Source organism: Crinia signifera, chromosome 1 (genome assembly GCF_055691185.1).
Source record: "Crinia signifera chromosome 1, ASM5569118v1, whole genome shotgun sequence".
Lineage (NCBI taxonomy): Eukaryota > Metazoa > Chordata > Amphibia > Anura > Myobatrachidae > Crinia > Crinia signifera.
In genome coordinates this window covers 94575953-94589544 of record NC_139217.1, presented here as the reverse complement: position 1 = coordinate 94589544, position 13592 = coordinate 94575953, and the positions used below count along the sequence as shown (strand labels likewise).

The 13592-nt window shown below is 44.0% G+C and overlaps 1 protein-coding gene across 1 annotated transcript in view; it reads left to right on the top strand.

Annotated features, from left to right (window-relative positions):
- WWC2 (WW and C2 domain containing 2) overlaps positions 1–13592 on the top strand; it is a 190367-nt gene that overhangs the window by 105266 nt on the left and 71509 nt on the right. Inside the window, exons 6-7 of the mRNA XM_083170703.1 lie at positions 255–384; positions 6186–6332. Of these exons, the coding sequence (XP_083026829.1) occupies positions 255–384; positions 6186–6332 (277 nt within the window). The remainder of the gene's footprint in view (positions 1–254; positions 385–6185; positions 6333–13592) is intronic.

The window sequence follows — 13592 nt, the reverse complement described above, 5'->3', positions numbered from 1 at the left end:
AACAGGTTTTCCCTTTCTGGCTGCAATTTGGCCTGGGAGGTGTGTTTTAAAAGAGAGGATCCTTCCAGGCGTCACATCACCGAAGGGATCTCATAGAAATTTTCTACACTGACAACAAGCGGAGTGTACCAACGGCTAAATTTTTTTTATTAAAGTTCTGTGTTTTGCTTTCATCGTTATGCCATATTTGCATGCTTAGATTTGTCTTAAATTACTTTTGATAGTGTGTGTTTACCTTTCTCATCTCTCTCCAGCATTGACCAAAAAATGTCAGGAGGTCAGAATGGTTATGAGCTTCGCGAAGCAAAGGACATTCTTTCTGAGATGAAGAGCATAAGGAAGGCCATCAACACCGGAGAAAAGGAGAAGCAGGACCTTATGCAGGTTTGCTAACTTTTTGTTTTTACTAGAAGGAAAAAAAATAGGGAGGGATATACAAAGGGTAAAATGGAGTCAGAAATCCAAAAACTAATATTTCTGTAGTTTGCAATATTCACGATATTTATCAAGCAAAACTTTCCTTGTACACCAGTAGGCAACACCATCTACCGTATAGAAGTCGACCCGAATATAAGCCGAGGCACCTAATTTTACAACAAAAAACTGGGAAAAACTTATTGACTCAAGTGGGACCCTCACTCGAGTATAAGTCGAGAGGGGGCTTTTTCAGCATAAAAAATGTTCTGAAAAAGTTGGCTTATACTCGAGTATATATGGTATATGTATTGTGTAGAGAAGCTTGTGGGCTTCTTTATGCAGAAATCCACTGAAAGGGATCCCTCTCTGATCCCTGCAGCATGTAAATGCACAGGCCAACCACCATGCATGAGCACTAGGACAGCCGGTGAAATACCCAGAACCTCACATTACAGAATTTTTCCGTTATTGCAGTTTTTTCCATTATTAGTAAATGGAAAGCTACACAGGGACATATTGTACTACACCCAAATAGTAATATTTCTTATCACTGCTTATCAAGGCAACAGATCATTTTGCAGGATGGCAGCCCCAGTGCAGGTAACAGACTAATGCCATCTGATGGCGTTAGTCCATGCGGGCAAGTTCCACAAAGCTTGAGCGCCAGAGGCATGGAAGTAGGCGGACTGAAAGCAGAACATAAATATTGCACACAAAAATAGAATTGGCGCTGTGAGCGGCGCTGGCATTTATAACGGATATTTAGAGTGTCTCCCACAGCAACGTCGGCACTCAAATGGTCTAATTAAAAGGTTTGCTTGGCAATTTTTACACCCATTTTTACAAATAACCTTGTTAATAAACTAGTTAACCCCTTCCCGACATTTGACGTACATTTAAGTCATGGTCGGGAAGTACTTCCCGACACATGGCGTAAATGTACGTCATGGCTTTAAACTGTCACCGCGTCTATAGACGCGGTGACAGTTTGGAAATGTCTGCTGTCCCTGACAGCAGACATCCCCCCTCGCTGCCCAGGGGGGGCAGGGATGCCCCCCCGGTCGGCGATCGCTGTGATTGGCTGTTCAAATGTGAACAGTCAATCACAGCGTTTCCTGTGTTACCGGCGGCTAAGCCGCTCGGTAACACAGTGATCGGTGTACAAGTACAGCACCGATCACCACCGATCGCCAGCCCCCCCTCCCACCCACCCGGCAGCTCACCCGGCAGTCCCGGCCTGCAGTCCCTCCTTCCGGCAGCCGCAGCGCACGCAGCGCTCCCCCCCTCCCACCCCCCGCCAGCCGCAGCACAAATAAAATAAATAAATAAAATAACATGTAATGTTCTGAATTATATATATATATATGTGTGTATATATATATATATACACATATATACATATGTGTGTGTATATATATATATATATATATATATATATATATATACACATATATATATACATATATACACATATATATATATATATATATATATACACATATATATATATATATATATATATATATATATATATACACATATATATATATATATATATATATATATATATATATATATATATATATATATATATATATAGACAGATAGATAGAAAGATATTCCCGACATATGACGTATATATACACGTCATGATCGGGAGGTACTTCCCGACCGAAGACGTATATATACGTCATGGTTTTAAACTGTCACCGCGTCTATAGACGCGGTGACAGTTTGGAGATGTCTGCTGTCCCTGACAGCAGACATCCCCCCTCGCGGCGATCGCTGCGATTGGCTGTTCAAATGTGAACAGCCAATTGCAGCGTTTTCTGTGTTACCGACGGCTAAGCCGCTCGGTAACACAGTGATCGGTGGTGATCGGTGCTGTTAAGTACAGCACCGATCACCACCGATCGCCAGCCCCCCCCTCCCACCCGGCAGCCCCCCCTCCCTCCCACCCACCCGGCTGCCGCAGCGTCAGCACCCCTCCCACCCCCCCACCAGCCGCAGCGCCAGCCCCCCTCCCAAAGCTGGTGAGCAAAATGGGGTCACATGTGGGGGGGGTTCCACTGTATTGGTGCTTCGGGGGTCTTGCTAATGCGACATAGCACCCACCATTCATTCCACCACCAAATATCACTCCTTCCCTTCTGAGTCCTGCCATGCACCCAAATGGTATTTTTTGGTCACATATGAGGCATTGCCGTACTCGGGAGAAATTGGGGCACAGATTTTGGGGTGCTTTGTCTCCTTCATTCCTTGTGAAAATGAAAAATTTTGAGCCAGAACTGCATTTTTGTGTAAAAAATTACATTTTTTTACACAAAAATGCAGATCTGGCTCAAAATTTTTCATTTTCACAAGGAATAAAGGAGACAAAGTGGGTCACTTGTGGGGGAGGTTCCTAACTTTTAGCATCTTATGGTGCCTAGAAACCTACATGGTGCCTAAAAATAATCTCATAAAAAGGAGGCTCCAAAATCAAGTAGGTGCTCCTTCTATTATGAAGCCTGTGGTTTGGTCAACGTGCACACTAGGGCCACATATAGGATATTTCTGAAAACAAAAGAATTGGGGGAATCAATTTTTAGTCACATTTCTCTAGTAAAATCTACTGTGTTCCTTAGAAAAATGTATTAAAATTGCAAATCTGCAAAAAAAATGAAGTTTTGAAATTTCACCTACACTTTGTTTTAATTCCTGTGAAACACCTAAAGGGTTAACAAACTTCCAAAATGCTGTTTTGAATACTGTGAGGGGTGCAGTTTTTGAAATGGCATCATTTATGGGGGTGTCTCACATACAAGTCCCTCAAAGTCACATCAGAACTGAACTGGTCCCTAAAAAAATCAGTGTTTGAAATTTTCTTGAAAATTTGAGAATTTGCTATTCATATTGTAAGCCTCCTAGTGTCTAAAAAAATTAAAAGGAAGTTGAAATAATGATGGAAACATAAAGTAGACATATGGTCTATGTTAGTTATTAACTATTTTGAGTGGTATGATTATTTGTCTCACAAGCAGAAAATTTAACATTTTGCAAATTGCTAAATTTTCCATTTTTTTGCGAAATTTTGGAATTTTTCAAAAAAAAAGCACAGACTGTATCGACCCAAATTTACCACTAACTTGAAGTACAATGTGTCACGAGAAAACAATCTCAAAATCACTGGGATAAGTAAAAGCAAAAAAAAGTTATCCCCACTTAAGTGATACATGTCCGATTTGAAAAAAAGGGCTCTGGTCAGGAAGGCAAAAACATGCTGTGTCAGGAAGGGGTTAAAAGCCTGTGAAAATGACGGCTTAGTCCCTATCTACTCCTACCTCCCATCTCTGTCTTTACAGCTCCCTCTGCCCATAACCAGCAAGTTTGAAACAAATCATTTTGCTTTCACTTTCTGTTTAGGAGTAATTTGGTCAGTCTAGTGGTCACCTGTGGTACTTCACCTCATAGATGTGAGGAGTACTTGGCCTTATATAGATAGATAGATAGATAGATAGATAGATAGATAGATAGATAGATAGATAGATAGGTCCCATAGACCGCAATCGAAAAATAAGACAAAAGAAATGACTTGGCATTTATAGAATATTAGTTTTCAACAAAACAATGTAAAGGAAATTGTTCAGTATAGCAATACTATATTTTTTGTGTGATTTTATTATAGGTTTCTAATACACTGAATAAGCATTTTGTGATGTTAAAATAGACCTGTCTATATATATTTATCATTTTTAATTCAATATTACAACACTGAAACATTTCTTCTAGTATTGGAATGTATATAGGTACATGAATGGCAATAAGCAAACTACACTTAGAGTGGTCTTATTTTACATGTATGTTTTTTAACTTAAATTTCTAATGGGTTATTTATTGACATGAACAAATAAAATAAAATGAATCACCTCAGCTAACTGTATGAAACGGTTTGCAATCCACCTCTGCTTCCAGTGCAGCCAATGCTTCTGTACCACTGTTAAAATCACTAGGGAATCAGCATCTGCCCTGGGCAGTCATGTACAATGACACCTGCACACGTATAAGAACAATGTACAGATCTTCTCAACGCCCATCTTTTAAAAAAATATGCTTCTTTTAGGATGGAAGTTCCTTGATGCTCTTGGTGAAATCATCTAGAGCTATTTTCTATAGTACACACTCATACTCCTCTGCGTGGATGCCATAGCCTCAAGGGCGTAACTACCATAGGTGCAAGGGGTGCAGCTGCTATGGGGCCCAGAGCTGAGGGGGGCACATCTCTACTGCCTAAGTAATATGTTTTACATACATATATCAACATCAGTTGCTGAATGAGGGGCCCTTACAAAATTTTGCTATGGGGCCTACGAATATCTAGTTACACCCCTGCATAGGCTGCTCAATTCTTCCTGTAAGCAGGTGTCTTATAAAATGAGGCATAGATTTGTTCAGGAACACTTTATCCATGTGCACAGAATTTCCAGCCAGCGGGCAGAACCAAGAGGTTGTGTTGTCCTCCTCTGCTTGTAGTAATGATATTTTACAGTCTGGAAAGGCCGGACTTTTCATTAGGCACCACTTATGCCTGCGCCATAAAGTATCTTATCTGGCTGTTTAGTCATCAAATTGGGACCTTCACAAGAATGTTGATATCCAAGTTGCTTACAAAATAAGCCATCTGAATTATTTGAATTTTTTGATCCATCTTGATGTCCGACCTATCATGTGCTGCTCCATGCTGTCATCTATACTGACTGTGATCCTGTTCACCATGCTGCTGCTGCTGCTGTTGGTAGCGCCTATCATTTCCTCCAGTTTTCAGGTGTTTCCTTCTTGTGCTGCTGCTGTTATCCTGTTGCAGTCCCCTGCCACACAGCCGCAGCACAGCACACTAGTCCACTCCAGGCCTTATGGGCTGAGACTCACATCACCCTCTGCCTAGCCCATAGCTGCCTACCCTCCTGCATTCTGCAGGAGACTCCCTGAAATAGCAGTAATCTCCCTCTCTCCCTCATTAGTCTAGCAATCTCCCTCATTTCACCTAGCTCACATTACACTGTTACATTTTTTAAGAAAAAAGGATTGAGAGATAGAAACATTTACATTGAATCATCAGCATCATTTCCCAGCACTTTAGCAAGTATAGTCGCTCTACTAACTGCTTTGGGGCTCATCTATATTTGGATATAATTAATTTCAAAAGCTTCCTCTCCGTACACACCCACGCCTCTAGGTACCACGTTCACAATCTCTTTTCACAATCTTTCCATATATGGAACTAGACACGCCCTGTGGGAGGAGCATTACAGGCCTCCTCAATTGGGCGCTTTGCAAAATTCTACTACCAAATATAATCTCCCTGAAACTAGTTTTTAAAAGTAGGCAAGTATGGCCTAGCCTCACATCTGCTGCTGCTACAGTGACACCATGCTCTGATCTTCTGGGGTGCCAATGACTGACAGGCGACCCCTCCCACATCACTGAGTGCCCAGCCTTGCTTATTTAGAAAATACAATAATTACATTTGTAAATTACAAAAAGTAGTTTTTTGGTAGCCAGGCTTGCAGCAGTGTAGCATTAGTTTATATTTTGATACAATAATGGGTACATGAGTTACTAAAGAAATAGTATTGTGAAAGGGCATACTTGTAGCCTGCTCTGCACAGCACAGTATTGTGACTCTCCGTGGAGAGAAAATGTTTAGCCGTATTTATTTTCTGCTTTCTCTGGAACTCTGTCTTGGTTGATATATTTTTTAAAGTGTAAATTCTGCTTTGTTTTATCAGAGTCTTGTAAAGCTGAAGGAACTATTTCATCTAGAACAAAGCAGAGGAAGATCAGAGCCAGACTTAACAACCGGCCTCACCAACTCCCATTTGTCACTGTCCAGACAGACGCTGGATGCTGGATCACAGACTGACATTTCTGGTGATGTAAGTTTTCCCGCCTCTCTTAGAAAGGAATGTTTTTTTCTCACAATAACAATAAATGAAGAATCTCTGCTTCATTCCTTCCTGTAAGAGGTAACACTGCCCACTGTGCCGCTGGGTGTGCTTCCATTCTCCTATCCTGCACCAGCTGTGTTTCTTCCACTTATCAAAATAAATACGCATAATAACACATAAATCAAATATCTTTAAATTTAAAAACCGTCAAAACCGACATATTGTATTGTCTAACTGTTCCAGACCCTTCAGAATTGGGGTGGATGACATGAATGTGTACTTTATTCATTTGTTACCTGTATACTTGTATGTACATTGGAGCGAAATTGATAGGTAGTTATGGACCCTGGCCTGTAAAACAGCCACCCATGCAAACCCATTTGTGTAATAGTTATGTGCTAGACAAGTTATAGTTGTGAGGTTTTGGTCTCCTCATGTAGAGTCCTGTAGATAGCACTTCCACCTATGTTTTTGACATAAAATGCATCCAAATAGCGAGCGCCAATCATGTGTGAATGGTGCACCTCAAGCTGCACCCAGCTCAGCAACAGTAGCCAATGAGTCATAAAGGTTAATGCCAGGGGTAAACCGTACCATGTGTGCTTGGATTATGCCACAGGGAACAGAAGCCCGGGGATGTGTATGTGTTTAGTAGTAACATCACCTAATTCATACACAATATAATACTATATTCAAATTTTATATACATAAGATTTAATGACATATGTCAGTTTTATTAAATGTGGACATTGCGCTTAACATGTAAAACGCAGTAAAATACAGACACAAACCGAAATATAATCACTTATTATTATTATTTAATGAATACATCTAGGGCGGTATTTAATGCCGCTGCGAGGGGGTTTTCTACAATGAGGATGGATTATTTTCAGTGAGGAAAAGCCATCCTCGCCACATTCAATGTAAAGGAGAAATCCTCACCGAGGCCCTTATTCTGATTGACGCGGACTTTACCGCATACTTTCGGATCGCGTCTTTACGGCGTCTGCGCATGCGTGGAGAACGCAACGCGCATGTGCCACGCATTGACTCGGTACCAGTTCGGCCAAATCCCGTCCAGAACTGTTCACCGCTATCATTCGGGAAATAGGGGCGTATTATGGGCGTCATGCGGAATGACACATGGGCGTAGTTTCAAAGTGGGCATAACGGGGCGGAAACATGGGCGGACACGGGGGAGTAAACTTATGTTGGGGGGCGTACATTCGGAAACCACTCCGAATGCACGCGATTAAAAAGGGCAGAAATGTGCGGTGTCCACAAGTGTACTATTGCTTTGCGGACACCACTCGTTCATGCGGTAGGCGAACGTACGCCTAATGACTACAACCATTAACACCTGAACCCAATAGAATCTACTCCTTTACTCATTACTGACTAATAGGCCGCTTGTCAGTGCTTTAATTGAAACCATTGCTGCTTCAAGGAAACCTTACTAGTCCCCCACATATGCTGTACTTGTCAGACCTTTCAAACTGCTAACAATGGACATGACAGAATATTAATACTATCAATACACATGTGTATTCGACATGTACTCATGAAACCACACATTTTGGGTAAAGTAAACACATTTATTTATATTCATGTCACACTCAATGCCAGTGTGATGCAATGACCATAAAATAATACATACAAACAATAAACAACATGGCAGGAATGCTGCAAAATAAATAATAATACAAAACATATATAATTGCACACAGATGGACTCCAGCACCTCCTATGTGCCACTGCACATGCAGCCAGTGGGAAATGAGGAGGCTGCTGGCCCTTCTACAGCAGGGCAAGCTGCACCTGAGCATTCAACAGCAGGGCACCCTACACCTGGCCCTTCTGCAGCAGGCCAACCTGCAGCTGGCTCATATGCACCATCAGCAGAATTGTTTGGAACACAACCGGGGACTTCACAAGATAGTACCATGGCCATCACTTCAAGTACAGCTGACAGTAATGGCAGGCAAAAGAGGGCAACAGGGGAACCACTAAGGACATATGAAGCAAGGGCTCATCTGGTTACCCTCAGCACGTGATTGGACACAAGAAGCTGACACACACAGCACAATGGAAGATTTGGGAACACATAACGGCGGAGATTAATGCAGCCACAAGTTCATTTCCGACCACGTTTGGCCTTGGTAGGCTCCTTGGCCTGTGCAGCAGCTCTTCGGGGACGGCCAGATGCTGGGGCAGGTGGAGCAGATGATGTGGAGGGGTTGGCTGGTCTACCCCTCCTGCCAGCAGGGAGTGTTTCCGGTGGTAATGCACCAGAAACGGATGACATTAGGACCCTGTTGCTGGTAATCAGCTCCACCATAAGCTCATTATGGTGGAGGAGGAGATCATTTTGGCGGGTGGCTTGCTCGGCCAGCACCTGAGCACTTGCAGCCATGGCCTGCATGCTCGCAGCCATGGACTGCTGGGTGCTGACCAAGCTCGCCAGGATCTCCTCGGTCCTACGCACCCGTTCTGATGCCAAGTCTCCCTGCTGGTTGATGTCCCCAAGCACCTGGGCCAAGGCGGCCAAATTGGCTTGGGCCGATGCCTGCTGCTGCACAGGCCTACCTCTGGGGCCAGGTGGCACGGACTCCTCCACCTCCTGAGCAGAGTCCTCACCAAGCGGTGGGGTGTCTGTGGGAAAAGATAAACACAATTAGGAGACATTCTACGATAATTACTTGCACAAGTTTATGGCATGACCAATATTTACCTTCCAGAAAAGACGCAAACACTTCAGCTGGGGCCTCGCTATCCATCGTGCTCACCCCCCTGATCTCCTCAACTGCTATACAGCTCTCGGCCATCACCTCCAGGGGGGTGAGCTCTAGCCCTGATGGCATGGGCCCGGCCCCAGATGTCTGGCTGTGTTCCCACCGCTTGGTCATCTTCCTCTTCAGGTTGGTTTTGAAGTCCTGCCACCTGCAATGTAAGTTGACATATTAATACATGTCACTCCCAATGTTAGCTGTTGCAGCCATTGCTCTGTGCTACATATTACAACATGTGATTAATGTCCCATATATAATATTACATGCAACTATGATATCAACCGTTACAATACACATTCACAATCACCCTACTCTAACTCTCAACCAAATAACATGGCAATAATGTATGTGTATCGTAACAACCTCACGGGCCATTTGCTAAATGCATCTAAGCATCAATTCAATCTTTACTTGGCTATTACTGGCCACATGTATCACAAAACAACTTGCCTCTTCTTCACATGGTCGGCCTCACGAACTTGTGGCGCTACTTCATTAATCTCTGCCATTATCTGTTCCCAAATCTTCCATCTGCGTGTGTGTGTCAGCTTCTCGGATGGACACTCTATCCAATCACGTGCTCGGGGAACCAGGATGGCCAGCTCCTGTGCTTCATATGCCTTATTTTTTTTGGGTGGTTCCGCTGTTGCACTGGCTCGCCCCTTGCCACGTCCCTGGCCACGCCCCCTGGCACCAGTCGCTGCACTTGAAGTGCTGGCCATGGTACTACCTTGTGAAGTCCCCGGTTGTGTTCCAAACAATTCTGCTGATGGTGCATATGAGCCAGCTGCAGGTTGGGCTGCTGCAGAAGGGCCAGGTGTAGGTTGCCCTGCTGTAGAATGGTCAGGTGCAGCTTGCCCTGCTGTAGAAGGGCCAGCAGCCTCCTCATTACCCACTGCCTGCATGTGCAGTGGCACATAGGTGGTGCTGGAGTCCATCTGGTGAAAAAGTTGCTGCAGCTCTGGGTCCAGCTCTGGTTGGGATCCAGACATGTTAGCAACAACATTGTCACCTTCTAATAGACCTTTATATACTGTTTGTGTATCCTGTTTGGCGGACATCAGCGGCAGCTGCGTTCCGTGCGTGAGCGTACGTCGCTGTTTTTTCGCGCCGCATACGGTGGCGGAAATTCCATTGTGTAAAACCTGGCGAAAGTTCTACATGAAATACTGGTCACCAATGCTAACATTGCATAGAATCTTCTGATACACCTGTGACTATTGCACAATACACATGCTATTTGCTAGCATGACATGACATTTGAATTATGACTACTGTGGTATTGTGGCGTTTTATTGCAAGCTAAAAGTAGCCCAATCCCTTAGATAATCCAGGCCACAAATCATGCAATACTCATCTCTACTGTTATAGACCACACATGTGAGAGCCCTATAAATAGTGAGTTGCTGCTAGAATCATTTGTCTCCAGATCTGGACTTGTCAGGGTCTAAGGTAAGCTCTTCCATGCTCCTTGTAGATATGATATCCATTAACAATGTAAGTGTATGAATGTATGCACCATTGCCTCACTGACTACAGATTGTTGGGCCAGCAAAGTGCGTGTATCATTATTGCAACATGTCACATGTTCACTATTTCACTCACAGGTCTTAAACATGTGTGGGTTCATCTATTGCAGGACAACATGTCCCAGCAATAGATGAAATGTCTCATAGTACATGATGTCGGCAAAAAATGCTGACACCTTTATATGTGTGTTTTGGACGGTGTGTATTGAGTTCATATTATTGTGTCATCATTAGAGAGTCAAATGGATCTGCGGGATTTCACGGGGCGGCCATCTATTGTACGTATTGAAGGCTACAAATCTATTTGTAGTGGGATATGGCCATTATGTGCATAGGTGCATCAGTATTTATGTTCATTTCTTTATAGGTTGCAGAAGCTATTATGCGCTACATGGAGAGGAGGCTAAGGGCACTTGCGGCTCTCCCCACTCGTCGCCCAAGGAGGCCAGGACGTGCTAGAATCTATCGCACACGGGTGACTCTGTTTGCTATGCCCGATGATGAGGTACTTACTAGGTACCGGTTACCGCCACATGTAATTCTGGATCTGCTCATCTTAATTCAGAGCGATCTGGACCCTCTACACGCGATCACGACAGCAATTCCGCCTCACACACAGCTGCTGGCGGTGTTGCATTTCTGCGCCTCAGGATCATTCCAACAAGTAGTGGCAGTACTTGCTGGAATATCTCAGCCGGCCTTCTGCCGAATCCTGAGGCGTGTGACGTCGGCCATGTTCAGGCGCAAGGGGCACTTCATGGCCATGACATTTGCCACCGAGACCCTGCGCAGAAGCCAGCAGGCCTTCCATCAAATTGCTGGCTTCCCTAATGTGATAGGGGCTGTGGATGGCACCCATGTACCATTTGTGCCTCCATCTCGAAGTGAGAAGATATATAGGAACCGCAAATTGTTCCACTCACTGAACGTGATGGTGGTATGTGGCCCATCCATGGAGATTCTCGCCTTCAACTCGAAGTTTCCCGGAAGTGCCCATGACTCTCATGTCATCCGACAAACCGGGATATGGCAAAGACTCCAAGAGCTGGAAGGCCGTGATGCGTGGGTTCTGGGTGACTCCGGTTACCCATGTACGCCCTGGCTACTTACGCCGTACAGCTACCCAGCACCGGGCCCACAGGAGGCATTCAATCGGGCGCATGTTGCCACCAGGCAAGTGGTGGAGCGCTCAATTGGCCTTTTAAAAGGTCGATTTAGAGTGCTCCACCGCACTGGTGGTGACTTACAATATGCGCCTGAAATGGTGTCGAGGATCGTGGGCCTGTGTATATTTTTCCACAACATTGCTGTGCGGCGTGAGATACCCTTTGATGAGTGGGAGGTACCATCTGAGCCGCAAGATCCGCCCATGCGCCCATCCCGCGCCCCTGAATGCCGGAGGGGATACCAGCTGCGGGACTCTGTGGCGCAAAGATACTTCAGGTACATGTTATCGAGTTGACAGAACACACCAATTATTGTACAAATCACCCCTTCAAATAAGTACAGTGTGTTAGTTGTCAGTGTTACAACACGAAAATTAGCCAGCCTGCCCTCCTAATGGCAAAGAAATAGGAGATATTTATCATATGTGCTTAGTTTTGGGGGAAGGTAAATATTGGTGCTAATTATTATACCTTGTTCAAGGGATCTTATGTGTTTGTTATATCTTCATTATTGTAGTTGATACTATCCCTGATGACTGGTGAGTACATTGATTTATTCTGTAATGTGTTTGGGATTTTTTCATGTGTTGATGTCTGATTTGTTTGCAGATATATATATATATATATATATATATATATATATATCTATATATATGATATTAGAATTTATTCACATGTTTCAACATTTCAAGGAGCAGGCAGCCAGGCAGCCAGGCAGGCAGGCAGGCAGGCAGGCAGGCAGGCAGGGCTGTTGGATAATGGTGGTCTCAGGATACCTGCAAGTGTGTGTATGTGTCTTTTACACATAAATGTACGCATACACATAGATGCATAGAGTAAATAATGCTAAGTACAGCTATGCGTTGCTAAGCTATAGCACGCGTTGCTTGGCGGAGCGAGGCGTCATTGGATTTGCTAAGTGCATACACACTGTGTTTTATATATATCAGATTTGTTCATTGCCATACATCAACACTACTGTTTTGAAGGCAAGCGAATTTGTCACCATTTGTGTTGGCGCAGAGACGCTGTTCATGTAAAGATGAACAATAAAGTTATTAACACAAATAACTGTGATCAACCAATGCCACCACCTGATTGGTTGATAGATGCCATTGTCAACATGGCGGAGACACGAAGGGCAGAACCCTTCACACATGCGGAGCTGAGGGTTCTTGTCTCCGTCATGGAGACAAGGCTGGGCCGTGCAGGGCCCTTTATCACGAACCGGCATAAGCGGAGGGCCTATGCTGCGGCAGGGCGCCGAATTTACGCCCGCACTCGGGTGCGGAGGTCCCTCGGGCAGCTGGAGAGGCGGTGGTCGGACCTCCGCAGGCGCCAGCCCCAGCTGCTCCAGCAACTCAGGGGCGAAATTGCTGATTGTGAGTATTTTAGCTATGAAATTTCGCACTTACAACATAGCATATATAAACAATAAAATGTGTCTCATGATAAGTGGGTGTCCATGGGTTTAAAAGTCCATAGACTGTTATGTGTGCTTCTTCCTGGTTAACATGCAGTCATGTGGCTTTTATATGTAATGCCATAGCATTGAGGATTATGATGCATACAATGTGCCAGATCTAATATGTGTTACACATTGATAAATGCCTGGGTTGTAATGTGTGAACAAATTACTACCAATCACATACTAATTTAAATGTCACAATTTGGAATCCATTAACAGTAAGGAGCTACTTTCCTGCATCGTTTGCCATCATTATCACCCTTCCATGTATGTCTTGTTATGGATTAATACATGTG